We start from the raw sequence: 18,475 nt of genomic DNA, 5'->3' as shown, positions 1-18,475 counted from the left end.
GTACCAACTTGAGCTTCCGAATCACCGACAGAGGGAGGCCAATGTAGAGGGCGTTACAGTAGTCCAGCCTTGAGATGACCGTGGCCTGGATCACCATAGCTAGGTCGTCCCTGGACAGGTAGGGGGCCAGCCGTCTAGCCTGCCGCAGGTGAAAGAAGGCGGTTTTGCTCACGGCGGAGACCTGGGCCTCCATTGTCAGCAGAGGGTCCAAAAGGACTCCCAGACTCTTTACCAATGATGACGGGCATAACGCCTCGCCATCCAGGGTGGGCAGATGGATGTCCCCACTGCCCGGTCCACCCAGCCATAGGATCTCCGTCTTTGCTGGATTCACCCTCAACCTGCTGGCACGCAGCCATCCAGTAACGGCCTCGAGGCACTGATGGAAACAATCGGGTACAGAGTCCGGTCGGCCTTCCATCTTCAGCACCAGCTGAGTGTCATCGGCATACTGATAACACTCAAGCCCAAAACCTCGAACCAGCTGAGCAAGTGGTTGCATATAGATGTTAAACAACAGAGGGGAGAGAATGGCCCCCTGAGGAACCCCACAAGATAGAGGGTACCTCTCAGAGACCAGGCCTCCTCTCTCCACTCACTGTCCACGGTTGTGAAGAAAGGAGGACAGCCAGTTTAAAGCTGTCCCCCTGATTCCAGCAACAGCAAGGCGGTGGGTAAAGAGATTGTGGTCGACTGTGTCAAATGCTGCTGTGAGATCCAATAGCACGAGCAGCGCTGACCCGCCCTGGTCAAGCTGGCATCGAAGGTGATCCGTGATGGAGACCAGCACAGTCTCTGTCCCGTGCCCCGCACGGAAGCCAGATTGGAAGGGATCTAGTCTGGCTGTGTTGTCTAGGAATTGCTGCAACTGCTCCGCTGCTGCCCTCTCAATCACCTTGCCCAGGAACGAGAGATTTGAAACTGGGCGGTAACTGGAGGGAACCGAGGGATCTAAATCTGGTTTCTTCAGCAAAGGAGAGACCACCGCCTCTTTTAAACCCTCTGGAAAGACTCCTTGCTCAAGGGAGCTGTTTATGATCTTCAACAGAGGGTCACGTAATCCCTCCAAGCAGGATTTCACCAACCAAGAGGGACACAGATCGAGGGAGCAAGTGGTCGGTCTAGCTGCAGCTATGAGCCTATCGACAGCCCCTGCATTATGTATATAAATTATGTATATAAAGTATGTGAATTTCATGTTTGGACATGGATATGTCATTATGTAGGCATTTACAAATATGGGTATTCCAAAATGTGAACTCCAAAATACTTTTGGACTTCAACTCTCACAATTCCTAACAGCCTACCTGCTGTTAGGAATTATGAGAGTTGCAGTCTAAAACAACTGGAGGGCCAAAGTTGGCCTATGCTTGGGATAAAGGGCACTCAACCTCTACTACCTAAATTAGTCTAATGGGGTGCTTGATCCACAGACCTGGCAGGAATAACTCCGCTAAGGATGGTCTCACTCTCTTGGCTCCTGGACAACGAGTAGATTCAGAAATAGTCTGCTGGATGCTCTTCACGCCAGCACTATTTGTTTTTTTGGCTCTAGCTGTGCAAGCGGTATCACCTGCTCCGTTGTTTTTGGCCGGATCTGCATTTGAGTTGGATCCCAGCTTTTAAAAGCTCATGTGCTTGGCTTCGGAATGGGTTGGATCCTATTAATATTTGGTATTCTGGGGTCTTTTCAGGATACAGGACAACAGTAGATGCATACTCAGGATGAGTCTTGATCTTGCCATATGATTTAGTCAAAAGGGGGACTTAATTGATATCATTGAGCAGGTATGGGCAAACTTGGGCCCTACAGGCTGTTAGGAATTGTGGGAGTTGAAGTCCAAATCACCTGGATGGTCCAAGTTTGCCCATGCCTGTTATTGAGGGATAGGGAGCAATTCACAATTTGGAGAGACTCCAGGGCTAGACTAGTCAAACCTCATTCTGTCATGCATCAAGACACAATTAAAACAAGCCTAGAGTGTTCTTTCTCCCACCCTGGACATTATTCCACAGATATATAAACCTCACTTGCCTAGTTTTCAACTGACTTCACAACCTCTGAGGATGCCTGCCATAGATGTGGGTGAAACGTCAGGAGAGAATGCTTCTGGAATATGGCCATACAGCCCAGAAAACCCACAGCAACCCAAGCCTAGAGATCTTGCAAAACTATAACTCAGAATTGTCTAGTTCTGATTGAATTGTGGCAACCAGTACAATGTCAACACACATTAACTGCTAAGTGAAGCCCCTGGTGGCGCAGTGGGGTAAACCCTCGTGCCAGCAGGACTGATGACCAGCAGGTTGGAGATTTGAATCCGGGGAGAGCACGGATGAGCTCCCTCTGTCAGCTCCAGCTCCCCATGCGGGGGCATGAGAGAAGCCTCCCATAAGGATGGTAAATCTCAAAACATTCAGGCCCCTGGGCAACATCCTTGCAGACAGCCAGTTCTCTCACACCAGAAGCAATTTGCAGTTTCTCCAGTCACTCCTGACACACACATAAAAATCCTACAAAGTGTTCTTCTCCATATGCAACAGATCTATTTTTCAGCATAATAAATCAGTCCTACAAAGTAGAACCTCAAAAAATTGATCAAAAACTCATAACTGTTCTTCTCCACAGAAATCTAAAAGGCGTAAGGTTTATACACTCTGAAGAGCAACCAGAGTATACTTTTTAAGAAGTTATTAAATCCACTGAGACAATGATTGTCATTCAGGTTATGGTGCCACCACGATAAGCTCAAGCACTTTCTAGCAATCTGCAACAAAAAAAAAAGTTCTCTAAACTTTTTCCAAACTTTGTTTTTGAACCGGACCTTAGATTTTATCCCAAAGGACTCGAACAATGGAAATCATGAATTTCCTGCTGTACAAAGCATCATGGTTGCATGACATACAAATAAGACCTTCTTCTTTTGCAGGTTAAGCCTCGCCAGGCATGTAGCCGGGGGGGGGGGGGGGGGGGCTTGAGGGGCTTCAGTATACCATACTCAATATATCCCATATGCATGGGGGTATTGGGGTAATGATACAAAAGGTTTGCTAGGCTAGACCCTCTTTCACTCAGACTCAGCCCCCCCAAAAAACTCAACCCCCTGAACCCACCCCTGAAAAAAATTCACCCCCCCCCCCCCCCCGAAACGAAATCCTGGCTATGGGCCTGAGCCTCGCCCAGGTGAGGTTTCATAGTAAACCAAAGACAACCATATATCTTTAGGAAAAGTGTGTGTATAGCTAGATATTGTGTTACACAAAAGAGCAAAACTAGCGTTGGAAGTTTGAGAAAGTTACTTTTTAAAATAAAAGTTCCTGGCCCTGGTGGATGGCGGAAGCTGGGAGTTGTAGTCCAAAAAAGTAACTTTCTCCGTAGATGAAGGTGACCTTCATGTTCAGGACAGTTGGAGGAGGCTGAGTGGTCATCCCAACTATGTGGCATGCCAGATGTGCATCAAACAATCCCAAGGCTTTGGCAGAGTTGCTCCATTTTGTTTGTTTCCCTTCACAGAAAATGAACAAAAACAACAAACACACATATTTTAATAAGGTGTAAGGCAGAAGCAGTTGTAAAACCAGGGTTGCTGTGAGTTTTCCCAGCCGTATGACCATGTTCCAGAAGCAACCCAGACATTCTGACCGTGAAAACCTTCAACAACACAGTTGTAAAACCAATCAAAACAGCACAGCAATTAGAACAGAGATTTAAAATGTCACATTAGAATAATTAAAGAAAACCTGGGGCAAATGGAAAAGATTGGGTGAATGGAGATTGTGCCAAGGACATTTGTTCAGTTCAGCCAAAAATGTTATCGCTGTCTCTGCCTGCTCAATCCTATAATGAAAATGTTGATGACAATGGTGGGTTGCAATTTTCACTGGCTGTTAAACTCTCTGTGTGGGAACAGACGGGTAATTGTTTCTTGCCAGTGACTAATTGCAGTCAACGTTAGGTCCTGATGGGTCGTTTCCAACGGCATTGATCTGCTTTGTTTATAGTTGTCATGGGAGTCCATCCTATGTCTTCCCCTTGGAGGTTCATTGCACATCTCCACAGTGGAAGGAATGAGTGTGGTTCAGGCTGTGATCCTAAGCATGCTTCAAAATATAGGAAACATTGGTCGCTGTGAGTTTATGGCAGGCATCCTCAGGAGTTGTGAAATCTATTGGAAACTAGGCAACTGAGGTTTATTATAGGCCTGGGTAACAACGCAAAAATTTGTTTCTAAAATCGATTTGTATTTAGGGTTTTTTTTTTGTTTCGATATTTAAAATAATTACAAAATTTTCCCTTAAAAAAGTTCGGTATTTACGAAATTTCGTTAATATTTACAAAACATTTTGTAAAGATGGCGCCCTTTTTTTTCAATATTTTTTAAATATTTTTTTAATTTAATTATTAATTTAGTAGAATAAGAATAGGGAGGAGAAATTATTATTAAGGAGGGAAGGCAGGCACTCACTCTGGTGGGCCCTCTCGCTCGCCGCTCGCCCTCTCGCTCGCCCTCTCGCTCGCCGCTCGCCTTCTCGCTCGCCCTCTCGCTCGCCGCTCGCCCTCTCGCTCGCCGCTCACTCGCCGCTCGCCCTCTCGCTCGCCCTCTCGCTCGTCGCTCGCCCTCTCGCTCGCCACTCACCCTCTCGCTCGCCGCTCGCCCTCTCCCTCGCCCTCTCGCTCGCCGCTCGCCCTCTCGCTCGCCGCTCGCCCTCTCGCTCGCCGCTCGCCCTCTCGCTCGCCCTCTCGCTCACCGCTCGCCGCTCGCCCTCTCGCTCGCCCTCTCGCTCACCGCTCGCCGCTCGCCCTCTCGCTCGCCGCTCGCCCTCTCCTCCTCCTCCTCCTCCTCCTCTTTCAGGCTCTGACTGGCCAAGAGAGGAGAGAGAGGAGAGCTCCCAGCAAGCATCGCCAGGCGGCCATCTTACGTATTTCCGAAATGGACGGAAATACAAAATTTTTGGCGCCTGCCGTTTCGATATTTAAAAACACTTCCGGGTTTAGAAATAAGTTTTGTAATCGTTTTGTAATTGCTAAAATTAACGAATATTTAACGAATTACAAAATTAACGAACGAAACCGCCCAGGCCTAGTTTATTATATTAGGGATGCTTGCCATAGATGCAGGCGAAACGTCAGGAGAGAATGCCTCTAGACCATGGCCATATAGCCCAAAAAACCTACAACAACCCAGTGATTCCAGCCATGAAAGCCTTCGACAATATATTATGGAATGTCCAAAATGGGAGAAAGAACTCTTGTCTGCTTGAGGCAGGCGTGAATGTTGCAATTGCCCATTGATGAGCATATAACGACCTTGCAGCTTCAAAACCTGGCTGCTTCCTGCCTTTGGTTGAAGAAGTCAGTCATAGCAGAGCACTTGATGAACCAACCTAGACACAGCATATTGTTTGAGAACATAGAAATGCTGGACCACTCTAACAACCACCATATCAGACTATACAGAGAAGCCACTGAAATCCACAAGCATGTGGTCAATTCCAATAGAAAGGAGGATATCGTGAAAATGAACAAAAACTGGCTGCCAGTATTAAAAAAAAAACCCTTTAAAATCAGGACAGTAAATAAAGAGCAACACTCAAACACAGGGAAAATCCAGACAAGAAACAATCAGGGGCAGTTAACACCTCCCAACAAAGGATTCCCCCAGGCAGGAAGCAGCCAGGCTTTGAAGCTGCAAGGCCATTCAATATGCCCCCCATCACACTCTAGATGGGGCTCTTTCCCACTTTTCTAGACCCCCTTTCCATCCCAATCTTTCCCAGTTTCCAGCCCCCCTTTCACACCTCAGTCGTTCCCCCTTCCCTAGTTGCCTCCTTCCCACTCCAAACTGTCCTACTTTTGCAGATACCCCCTTTCCACCTCATTTCCCCACTTTTTCAACCACCATTTCCCATTTATTAGCTGCTGCATTTAACACCCTCGGCTTATACTCGAGTCAATACATTTTCCTAGGTTTTTGTGATGAAATTAGGTGCCTCGGCTTATATTCGAGTCAGCTTATACTTAAGTATATATGCAGGGGCAGCTCATCCATTACACAAAGTAAGTGGTCGCAGTACACTTTTTTTTTTGCCAGGGGCACAGAGGCACCTCTGTAAATGCCCCTCGACCACCACTTGAGGAGCGCCCCCTCAGCTCACAACAGCCCTAGCACTCTGGGGGAAGCCTCAGCAACCTATTACACAAAGTAAGCATTTGCAGTACAGTTGATTGTGCCCAGGGGCACTCTTGAGGCGCTCTTGGGGGGAAATAGACCTTGACATATGCGAGTTGTAGTTACTGGGATGTATAGTTCACCTACAATCAAAGAGCATTCTGAACTCCACCAATGATGGAATTGAACCAAATATGGCACACAGTACTCCCACGACGAACAGAAAATATACATCAATAATTGGAGGGGGGGGGGGGGCAAAATACTGTTTGCTTACCATTGAAAATTACCTAGGGCCGCCTCTGTATATATGGCACCTTATTTGACATCAAACATCCAGGCGTCCCCTGGGCAACATCCTTGCAGATGGCCAATTCTCTCACACCAGAAGTGACTTGCAGTTTCTCAAGTTTCTCCTGACACACACACAAAAAACCTTATATGACCCCCTCCCATAGGTACATTCCTGTCAATGTTCCAAATGAAGGCGAATGGTGTAGGAATGGTCAGGACAGATCCAGCAAGATTTCAGCCCTGTTTTCATGTTCGTTGTCATAATATTCCCTTCCAGTCCCACAGCTCTTGAGAAAAAGCCTCCAGGCAGTGGATTCCATGCTAATCTTTTGGCATTATTTTTCAACCCTTGGCAAATAAAAACCCTCGCTTGTTTTGAACAGGACCGTAATGTTCTCAATCATTTTCGAAGCCACCTCAGTGAGGGTTGAACCTACAGCGATTTTGCAACTCCACACAAGATTTTATTGTTCCTTTCCTTATTATAGCTTGTCCTGGACTGGAAGATTTCTGGGAGGCTTCCCACTAACTCAGGTTAAACAATTCAAAAAATTATTTAGACATTACAAAAGCACCAGAAACAAATAGTAACACAGCAAATAGAAGAATTCTAGTTGTAAACCTTTTTTGATGTCTCCCTCTTGGCAATGCTAGAAATAATGGGAACTGGAGGGCAATTTCATTGGGGACACAAAATTCATTTTTGGGAAGCAGTGTTGTAATTCTTCCCTCTGAACTGAGCTTTTTGATCTTTCAGCCATGGTTGTGTTCCACCCCCTAAAAAGGAAAATACTTTCCAAAGAACATTTCTGGAGCAGATGGCCTGCTTTTGGAAAGAAGCTAAACATATGCATTAGGCCAAGGACCCAACTAGATGAGACAACAGGGAGATATGTCTTCCAAATGTCTGTGGGTTTGCGGTTTTTCTAAGGGCAAAGCCATTGCATAAAGTCTTGTTTCAAAACAGGGCATGGGATTAACTACAGCACTGCAGGGATCCCAAGGGCCATCATGTCCAATCTTTTGCAATAAGATAATCAGCTACTATGCTGGGAGAGGATTGAGGTCTCCACACCTCTGTTGGAATTCAGCCAGTGATTGTGTTTCAGGATCAGGGTGCTTTGAATGTAGGGAATGATGTCAATGAGGCTCAAGATGGCAACGGTTTGGTTAATGATACTGATGCAGAGAATGACATAGAGACACCTGTTCCAAGTGTAGTTTCCCATGAAAATGTTCCTACAGAGTATAGGGACGATGGTTTACTCCCTGAATTGCTCCCAGAGAGTTCCCAGGATTTAGGGCTTGAAAACAACTTGGCACCTGCAGAAACTATTGAGCATATAAAGCGGGTGGAAATTAGCCAAAACAGGACAGCTCAACCAAGGCCTTCGGCGTTCTGCCAGGCTTCAACAGAAAAAGATAAGAGGTGTTCAGGGAAAATGAAACCAATTTCTGTGTACTTGGAATGGCTTAACAAGGGGATATAAAGTTCCAAGCATGGGAAATATAGTCCAATGAAGCATCGTTTAGATTCCTGCTAAGTTCTTGTTCTTGTCTCATGGAAGCCTTTGAGGGGAAGATTCATGTTTAAAGATTTCTTGTTTCATGTTTGACTCTTTGTGTCTTGTGATTACATACTCATGCCTTGGATCAATGTTTCCTGGATCTTTGGATTTTGTTAGAGGTGCCTGGACTTTGTTTTTGGTCTTTGCTGGACCCTACCTTGGACTAATTTGTTCCTGCTTATCTTCTTACCTAATTGGATTTACCTACTCCTTTAAAGTGCATTTTTACTTTGCTGTTTTTACTTATCTTCAATGAAAAGGATTGTTTTCCCCTACTCAACTTGTGGTGTTTTGAAGTCAGAGGGTTATTCCTGTCCTGGAGTGTCTAGCTTGAATTCCCTTCTCCCTTCAGTTGCATATCTTCCAAGTGTCCCAGCTTGTTAGGGATAGACCTGATTCATCCTCCATTCTCCCTATATATTTATTTCCTTTATCTTCTCTTTTTTTCCCTGTACAGACTTTTGAACAACAACCAAATAAAGCACATTGCCCGAGGGTCATTTGAAGAACTTGAGAACCTGAAATACCTGTGAGTAACTTTTTTTTCTCAGCTTGGAGAGAATAATAATGCTGGGGATATGCCATCATGGCATATGCCATCATGTCATCTAAGGACTTACGATGACTCCAGAGATTTCATGACGAGGCAAAGAATCCTCACAGGTGATTTTGCTACTTCTTTTTTTCTGAACTATAAACTACAGCACTTAGAATTCATCAACGGTCTCCCATCCAAATAATAACCAGAGCTGACTCTTGTTAGCTTTCGAGATCAGATGGGATCCAATGCTTTTAAGATTGTGTACATACACTGAGTCAGCCCTCCACATTCTTTGGGTTGAAAATGGAAAACCTGCAAATGAATATATATTTGGGGGGGGGGGGGGGGAAACACCAGTCTCTCCAGTGTTTACAGTGTTTATTTATTATTTATTTTGAGCACTTCTACCCCACTCTTCTCAACCCCCGAAGGGGGACTCAGGGCGGCTTACAAAAAGGCACAATTCGATGCCAGCAATATACATAATAATAAAATAAAATAATTAGCAGCAACAATTATAAACAGTTAAAACAATCCAATTATACAATAACAGTTAATAAAAACCGATCTAATGACCAACGTTCGCCAAGTTCAAAATCTGTAAATTCATTCCGCATTGTCATAATCCTATCCAACTTTAGTCGTCATTGTCCTTTATCTGTCTGCCAGATTATCCAAAGGCCTGGTCCCATATCCATGTTTTTAGTTTCCTTCTGAATGAGAGGAGGGATGTCGATGACCTAATTTCCCCAGGGAGCGAATTCCACAGGTGAGGGGACACCACCGAGAAGGCCCTGCTCCTCATCCCCGCCAGTCTCACTTGTGATAAAGGCGGGGCCGAGGACAGGGCCTCCCCAAAGGATCTTAAACTCCGAGGCGGGACGTAGAAGGAGATGTGTTCCTCACTTATCACGGGTGTTACATTCCAGGACCACCCGTGATAAGTGAAAATCCGCAAAGTAGGGACGCTATATATTATTTATTTATATTTATTTACTTTATTTGTGTACCACCCCTCTCAGCCTTGTGGCGACTCAAGGAGGTTTACAAGGCAAAATTCAGTGCCACAAAATACAACACAATTTAAAACATTAACATCAATAAAATCATAACGACAGCAATAAAAACATATATATGTACTGCCTCACTGCATGTGAGGTGTAGGACCGCCCACTCCTCTCTCCCCTTCCCCCTCTCTCTCACTCAATCCCTTTGCCTTCTCTTTCCTCTCCTCTTTCCCCCTTCCTCCCTCCCTGGTATCAGAAAGGATGATTTTAACCAACCACAACCACCAAGTCCACTTGGGGGTCCTCACAGGTAACATTTATATATTTTAAATTCATATTTTTGGAAAAACCACAAAACAACGAGTCTGGGAGAAGCGAACCACAAAGTAGCAAGGGAACACTGTACTTCTATCCAGTGTTTTTTAGACCCTCGTTGTTTTACCAGTGCCAGAATATCCAGGTTTAACCAATTATATCTACAGCACAGTTCACAATGAGAAATCTACTGCTATTACTACTAATACATGATACCGGATGCAAGAACTGGGCTAAGTGCCAACGCTAAGAGCCAACGCAATTTCTTTACTTACTCTAGTTTCTTCCATCCAACTTTAGAAAATAAGGATTGATACATGGCCATTAATTAATACATCTTTTCCCACAAATGAATAACTGCAAAGCAAACTCAGATTTTATTCAAGGGTGGAAGAGAGGCTCTTCCCAACTAGACTTCTGTTTCTGACTGGCCCTGTTTTCATAGAATCATAGAATCAAAGAGTTGGAAGAGACATCAAGGGCCATCCAGTCCAACCCCCCTGCCAAAAAGCAGGAATATTGCATTCAAATCACCCCTGACAGATGGCCATACAGCCTCTGTTTAAAAGCTTCCAAAGAAGGAGCCTCCATCACACTCCAGGGCAGAGAGTTCCACTACTGAACGGTTCTCACAGTCAGTTTTACAGACAAGCCTATATCCCTTCACCCTTCAAAGTAGAGGTCATTTGGCTCTACTCAGATTTGAAATAGCAAAGATGTAACTTTAGGGTACCCTGTATATTTTGTTTTTGTTTTCCTCAATAGATAATTTTGGGATACCCTGTATAATTTATTTCTGTTTTCCTCTTTCCTACTGTTTTCCTCTCCCATATATAGTTAATCCTCCACATTATTGGGTTTGACTTTTTCTGGATTTGATTACTTGGAGTTTGATTACAATGCTGTCTCTAGAAATCTCTAGGTTCTCCAGTGTGACTATGGCAAATTATGGGAAGACACAGAGAAAAGAAAGATGGATTTCTTGTGACTGGTATCTCCATTTTACGAGAGGTTTCACTTATGTCTCTCTCTCTCTCTCTCTCTCTCTCTCTCTCATATATATATATATATGCTCTGTTCATTTTGAGTGACATCATAACTCAAAATCCACCAGACAAATTGAGAAAATAAAGCTGGATTTCTTGTGACTGGTATCTCCATTTTATGAGAGGTTTCACTTATGTCATCGTATGTATGTATGTATGTATGTTTGTATGTATGTATAAATGCTCTGTTCATTTTGAGTAACATCATAACTCAAAATCCATTGGACAAATTGCGGCCAGATTTGGCCACAAGACTCATCACTCAAAAAAAAAAAATGACCATCACTCAAAAAAATTGATTTTGTCATTTGGGAATTGCAGTTGCTGGGATTTATAGTTAACCTACAATCAAAGAGCGTTCCGAACTCCACCAACAATGGAATTGAACCAAACTTGGCACACAAGACTCCCATGACCTACAGAAAACAGTAGAAGGATTTGGTGGGCATTGACCTTGAGATTTGGAGTTGTAATTCACCTACATGCAAGAGCACTGTGGACTCAAACAATAAAGGATCTAGATCAAACTTGGCACAAATAGACCTTGACATTTAGGAGTTGTAGTTACTGGGATTTATAGTTCATCTACAATCAAAGAGCATTCTGAACCCCACCAATGATAGAATTGGGCCAAAATTCCCACACAGAATCCCCATGACCAACAGAAAATACTGTGTTTTTTGGTGGTCTTTAGTGACCCTTCTGACACCCCGCCATGACCAGACCAGGTTGAGAAATGCTGCCTTATGGCCACCCAGTCCAACTCCCTTCACCAGGGCAATAAAACAGAATCAAAGCTCTATTTACAAAGAGCCATCCAGCCATAGATATAGATAAATAGATATGATTCACACACACACACAAACACACATATGTATATGACAGATATAGTATCATAGATTTGAAAGGGACCCCTAAAGAAGGACAATGATATGTTGCATGTTCCAGAGTAGGCAAACCAGACAATCTCTACATCAACATTGACAAAGAAATAACAAGAAATACTGTTTACCCACAAGCATAAAGAAATTACATATATTAGAAACCAACACTTTCTCGTGACTTTATTTTCCAGATCACCAGAGTGGGCCACAGCAATGCATGGCAGGGGACAGCTAGTCTTTTATATAAAACCACCGGACATTATTTCTAGAAAATAATAAACTTTTCCTGTCTTGCTCTTTTCATAGCTACCTTTACAAGAATGAAATACAAAGCATCCAGAAAAATGCCTTCAGGGGACTCCATTCCTTGGAACAGCTGTAAGTCGGCCAAGTTTTGTGTTGGGAAATGCACAGAAAGACAGGCAGAATTTTAGCCTCTGTTTGCAGTCTCTGCTATGATTCCAGATGCAGACCCTCTCCGAGTTGGGATTGCTAGTGCTATTGGTTTTGCAATATTTCCTCAGCATGGAGGTGATAGTGAACAGCTTGAGGCTCCTTCCCAATCTCTATAAGCCACATTGAACATCATTTTCCAAAAAGTGGAAGTGATGTTCTGGCTGTTTCTGGGCTTTGTTTTTTCAGTGTTTTTGACCTTTTGGGCACAGGATGAAGCAACAGCTAAACAGAGACTTGTGTCTTCTGCATTGTGGAAAGTCCATTGAGGTGACACAATTGCGAACCATAAAGGGCCCGAGAGCCATGCTCCTAGACAAAAAAAAGAGTTCTTTTCTGGTCCCGGCGATTTAGGAAAGTATGCGCTTCTTCAGAAATGAGCTCATACAGCACTGTAGCCAAGATCTAATCGCTTGCGAGCATACATAATCAGTGGCTTTGCTGATGATGTATGAGGAAGGAATGGCCCAACAATTTCAACCCCCCTCTTCATTTTGAGTGCTGTGTTTTTGGAAATAAGCTCCAGAGGCCAAGGAATGAGACACCCGAGGTGTTATTTGGTTTTAAACAATGCAGAACAAGGTGTCATCGAAGGCTTGCATGGCCAGAATCACTGAGTTGCTGTGAGTATTTCAGGTTGTACGGACATGTTCCAGAAGCATTTTCTCCTGACATTTCACCCACATGTATGTCAGGCATCCTCAGGTTGTGAGGTCTGTTGGAAAACAGGCAAGTAGGATTTATATATCTGTGCAATGTCCAGGGTGGGAGAAAGAACTCTTGTCTGTTGGAGGCAATTAGCCAGCTTGATTAGGCTTGAATAGCCTTGCAGCTTCAAAGCCTGGCTGCTTCCTGCCTGGGGGAATCCTTTGTTGGGAGTTGTAAGCTGACATTTCCTGTCTGGAATTTCCCTGCTTTTTGAGTGTTGTTCTTTATTTACTGTCCTGATTTTAGAGGGGTTTTTTAAAAAAAATATATACTGGTAGCCAGATTTTGTTCATTTTCATGGTTTCCTCTTTTCTGTTGAAATTGTCCACATGCTTATGGATTTCAATGGCTTCTCTGTGTAGTCTGACATGGTGGTTGTGAGAGTGGTTAAACATTTCTGTGTTCTCAAATAATATGAGTTGGAACAGATCCCAAGGGCCATTCACTCCAATCCCATTCTTCCACACAGGAAGACATAATCAGAGCCCCCCTGACTGATGGCCGTCCAGTCTCTGTTTAAAAACCTCCAGAGAAGGAGGCTCCATCAGACACCCAGGCAGAATATGCAGCTGTCAAACAGCCATCACTGTCTGGAAGTTTTTCCTAATGTTTACGTGGATTCTCTTTTACCGTAGTTTGAACACTCCTGGCTGTACCCATATCACAACGATAGCAAACTTGGGAATGTTACTGAACCGCAATCAGAGATTTAGCTATTATTACTGTTACTATTACTATTACTATTTATACCCCATTTTTTTCTCTCCATAAGGAAACTGAAGGAGCTATGGAAAGGGAAATTGAAAAAAATTGCTCTTCCAGTAAGAGCTCTGCTCTACCCATAAGTTTGTCTTAATTACCCAAATTTCTAGCATGACAATAACCCAAAATCTCAGCTTGGCATTTAGAAACATAAGCTCCCTTTATCAGCTCCAGCTCCTCATATGGGGACATGAGAGAAGCCTCCCACAAGGATGATAAAAACATCAAATCATCCAGGCATCCCCTGGGCAACGTCCTTGCAGACGGCCAATTCTCTCACACCAGAAGTGACTTAGAATCATAGAATCAAAGAGTTGGAAGAGACCTCATGGGCCATCCAGTCCAACCCCCTGCCAAAAAGCAGGAATATTGCATTCAAATCACCCCTGACAGATGGCCATCCAGCCTCGGTTTAAAAGCTTCCAAAGAAGGAGCCTCCACCACGCTCCGGGGCAGAGAGTTCCATTGCTGAACGGCTCTCAGTTGCAGTTTCTCAAGGCGCTCCTGACACGACAAAAAAAAAAGTGAAAGGAAAGGGGCAAGAATGTCACTGAGGGAACGCTAACAAAGCAAATAGGTTCTAGATGTGCAGAATTCAGGAATGGTGGGAATTTGCAGACCAAAAGGGGAAAAAATTGGGGAAATGAATTCTTGTTTGGGGGTACAATGCCCTCTTGATGCCATTCCAGCAATGTGGCCAATGCCCAGCAACAGGAATGGTCAAAGGTTCTAGGAACTGCCATCCAACAAGATTAGTAGAGTCACATGGTTGTCACACCTGCTTTAATAGATTTGGCATCAAAGGGAATAAATCAGGACATGGAAACATCATCGCAATCTCTAGCATTTCACAAACGAACAGTCAAACATATGTGATCAAGCAGCACTACTTGTCACAGCTGAACTCCAGTTAGAGTGCTCAAGGACCAGGGCTTCCCAGTTCTCAGGGTCTATGCCACAGTTTTTAAGGTTTTCCATTCTTGAGTTGGGAGTACAGTAACTGTTTTGGGAGACAATGATCAGGCATTCGGACAATGTGGCCAGTCCAGAAGAGTTGAGGGCATAGGAGCATTGCTTCAATGCTGGTGGTCTTTGCTTCTTCCAGCCTGTGTTCCCAAGATATTCGCAGGATTTTTTTGAGGCAACACTGATGGAATTGTTCCAGGAGTTGAGTGTGATGTCCAGGCCCGTAGCCAGGATTTCGTTTCGGGGGGGGGGGGGGGGCTAAAAAATTTTCAGGGGGGGGGGAGTTCGGGGGGGAGGTGAGTCTGAGTGAAAGAGGGTCTAGCCTAGCAAACCTTTTGTATCATTACCCCAATACCCCCATGCATATGGGATATATTGAGTATGGTGATCAGATCATGATATGAATAAACATAACAGTTTAAATAATGCACCAGTAAGGCCTGTTCACGAACCACCATGAGAATTTGGGGGGGGGGGGGCTGAAGCCCCTCAAGCCCCCCCCCCCCCCCCCCCCGGCTACATGCCTGGTGATGTCTGTTGTAGACAGTCCACATTTCTCAGGTGTATAACAAGGTTGAGAGGACAATAGCTTTATAAACAAGCACTTTGGTCTCCCTAGAGAAGTCCCAGTCCTCAAACACTCTCTGCTTCATTTGGAAAAATGCTGCACTCACAGAGCTCATGCCATGTTGTATTTCAAAGTCTAATGTGGACTTTTGTGGAGAGGTGGCTGCCAAGTGAGGACAGTTATAGGATATGCATTACTGTTTTTGACAACAATTCCTGGTATCTCCTAACCATAGTACCTGAATACCAAGCAAAAAGTGGGTGCTAGAAACAATATCATACGAAAGCTGACTGGCACAACCTGGGGATCAGGACCAGACACAGTGAAGACATCTGCCCTTGTGCTATGCTACTCTGCTGCTAAGTATGCACGCCCAGTGTGGAACACATTTCACCACTAAAACAGTGGATGTGGCTCTTAATGAGACATGCCGCATTATCATGGGGTGTCTGCGTCCTACACTGTTACACTGTCTAACCAGTATTGCACTACCTGACATCCGCCGGGAAGTAGCAGCCAATAGTGAAAGGACCAAGGCAGAGACATCTCCAGATCATCCCTTGTTTGGGTATCAGCCAGCACGTCAACAACTTAAATAGTTTTCTAAAATCTACAGAGACACTCGTTGGAACACCTCAGCAAGCGAGAGTCCAAAAGTGGCAGGCTCAAACCCAGAACCTCAACCAATGGCTGATACCAAATGAGAGACTCCCCCCTGGGCACACAGAGGACTGGGTGACTTGGAAGGAGCTGAACAGACTGTGCTCTGGCACCACGAGATGCAGAGCCAACCTTCAGAAATGGGGCTACAAAGTGGAATCGACAACATGCGAGTGTGGAGAAGAGCAAACCACTGACCACCTGCTGCAATGCAACCTGAGCCCTGCCACATGCACAGTGGACGACCTCCTTGCGGCAACACCAGTGGCACTCCAAGTGGCCAGATACTGGTCAAAGGACATTTAATCAACTACCAATTTTGCAAACTCTGTGTTTTTTATCTGTTTGTTTATTTTGTTCTGTTAGAAATGTAATACAATGGTCCGGTTCCCCCTGACATGATAAAAAAACCATAGTGGTTGGGAATTACTTTGAGCTCTGATCATAAAAAAGCTGTGTGTGTTTCCATTCTCTGAAAGAAAAGATCCATCTGCTTCTGGTCCTGAAACAGATTTAAATTCCAAGCTGATGCATAGTGTCAGATGTGCAGGTTTGCCATGCTGGAGTTGGACATACAATATTTTATGCCTTTAAGCTTCTTTCTCCAGCCCATCTCTTCCCTCCATTTTCCCACGGAAGCATGGGCCATTTTTTACAACTCACTTTCTATGCTTTGAAGTCAGCACTTATTACACAGGCATTGCATTAAGTGACAATGAATCTGCCATGCCTCATCATATATCCTGATAACAACCTGCTGTGTCTGGGAAGCATGTGTAAACCGGATGAAGGATTCTGCCTTGAAGGCCAATTTTTCCCAGGCCCAAGTTATGAATTTCTAGGCAAAAGCCACCTGTTGATTCAGATTTCAGCTGGTCCCATTTGTGATGCTGTGTTTGCCTAGCTTCACAATGCTTCATGTTTGCTACCAGCTCCATATGTTTCTATAAATGCAGTCCTCATTCTCGGTTGCACTCCACCATGAGTCCTGATTCCAAACTCTTTGGGAGACATAAATAATAATTCCCAGACAGGCATCTTACACTTGGAGTTGGAAGTCAACAGATCTATTGAGATCGAAACTGTTGCTCTTCTGTTATTTTCCTGGCTAAAGAAATTACAGAGCAGATGTTATTTGGGTGGTGATCATGGACGGGGGCAGTAAAATGGGGAAAGAGAAAAAACAAAAGATAATATCTGAATCTGATGTAAAGAAGAGACATAAGAGTCCAAGAATGTAAAAACACACTGGATTCTTCTTTATTGTAGCAACAAACTGGAAGTGAATAATTCAATCAATATATCTCCCTCTATATGAGATGCTCTGCTGGGGGATAGCTTTCCTATTGAATTCCTGACAGTTTTGCAGCTCACAAAGTGGGCTTTTCACACACCATTCTCTGCTAAATCTTTCTGAGTTCCTGATCATTGGGACACATTCTGTTTAAGAGTTATGGATTGAGTATCCCTTATCTGAAATACTTGGGACCTGAAACGTTTTGGATTTTGGATTTTTTCCCCGTTTTTATAATACCTGTATTTCCAGATTCATACACAATAAGATGTTCTGGAGAAGGGACCCAAGCCTAAACATTAAATTCATTGATGCTTCATATACACACAGCCTATAGCTATTTTTCTGCACAATATTTGTCTTAATCTTATACACGAAACAACATTTGAGGACAATGAACCATCAGAAAGCAAGGGTATCATTATCTCAGCCACCCATGTGGACAATTTTGGAGTATTTGTGGTGTTCTAGGAGCCCCAGGTGGCGCAGCAGGTTAATCTGTTGAGCTGATGAACTTGCTGACCGAAAGGTTGGTGGTTTGAATCCAGGGAGCAGGGTGAGCTCCCATTGTTAGGCCCCGCTTCTTCCAACCTAGCAGTTCAAAAACTGAGGCTGGTAGGAATTGTGGAAGTTGAAGTCCAAAACACCTGGAGGGCCCAAGTTTCTCCATGCCTGCTCTAGACCTTGGCCAACTTCACAATCCCTCTTGCCAGTGGCACCCGATAAATTCAGGTTCTGCCCCTACTCTACAATGTGCCGAACCCTATTTCTCAAAAGGCTCAGAACCTTGGATAGCTCCTTGAATGCCATCCAAAACCTGGGGCACATCTATGTTTTAAAAAGGGTTGCCCTTGAACTGGATTCACTACACCAGTGACATGGGAACCAACCAACACTACCTACAAAAACCCTCCTACAACATCTTCCTTGGAGATGACATCTCCCTTGGAGATGAACAATATGAGGGAATGAGGAGACTGGATAGTGGTGGTGTGGCTAGGCACTTTAATATTTATATATACATATATTTGTGAGGCTTGAGAAAGATTATTATGAGGCTTGACTGGGACTATTATTATGGGACTTATATGAGAGTGGCTTGAGAGAAACTTGTATAAGAGAGGTTTTATTTTTAAAATGCTTTATTTGTGACTCGTTACTATGTGTAACCCAATACCATAAACTGAATCCTGTTCCAAATTATCTTCAGCCAGCTTCCTTGAAGTAAATCTTCACTTC

The 18,475-nt window shown here is 44.1% G+C and overlaps 1 protein-coding gene and 1 pseudogene across 1 annotated transcript in view; one reads left to right on the top strand and one right to left on the bottom strand.

The window, feature by feature from the left end:
* The window catches only part of LOC132773036 (peroxidasin homolog), an 80,542-nt gene that overhangs the window by 20,087 nt on the left and 41,980 nt on the right, over positions 1-18,475 (top strand). Inside the window, exons 3-4 of the mRNA XM_060771936.2 lie at positions 8,490-8,561; positions 12,132-12,203. Of these exons, the coding sequence (XP_060627919.2) occupies positions 8,490-8,561; positions 12,132-12,203 (144 nt within the window). The remainder of the gene's footprint in view (positions 1-8,489; positions 8,562-12,131; positions 12,204-18,475) is intronic.
* Positions 2,569-2,678, bottom strand: LOC132775269 (U5 spliceosomal RNA; annotated as a pseudogene).

The sequence above is a fragment of the Anolis sagrei genome, chromosome 4 (genome assembly GCF_037176765.1).
Source record: "Anolis sagrei isolate rAnoSag1 chromosome 4, rAnoSag1.mat, whole genome shotgun sequence".
Lineage (NCBI taxonomy): Eukaryota > Metazoa > Chordata > Lepidosauria > Squamata > Dactyloidae > Anolis > Anolis sagrei.
Note: the sequence above shows the minus strand (reverse complement) of the source record. Positions and strands in the feature narration are given on the sequence as shown.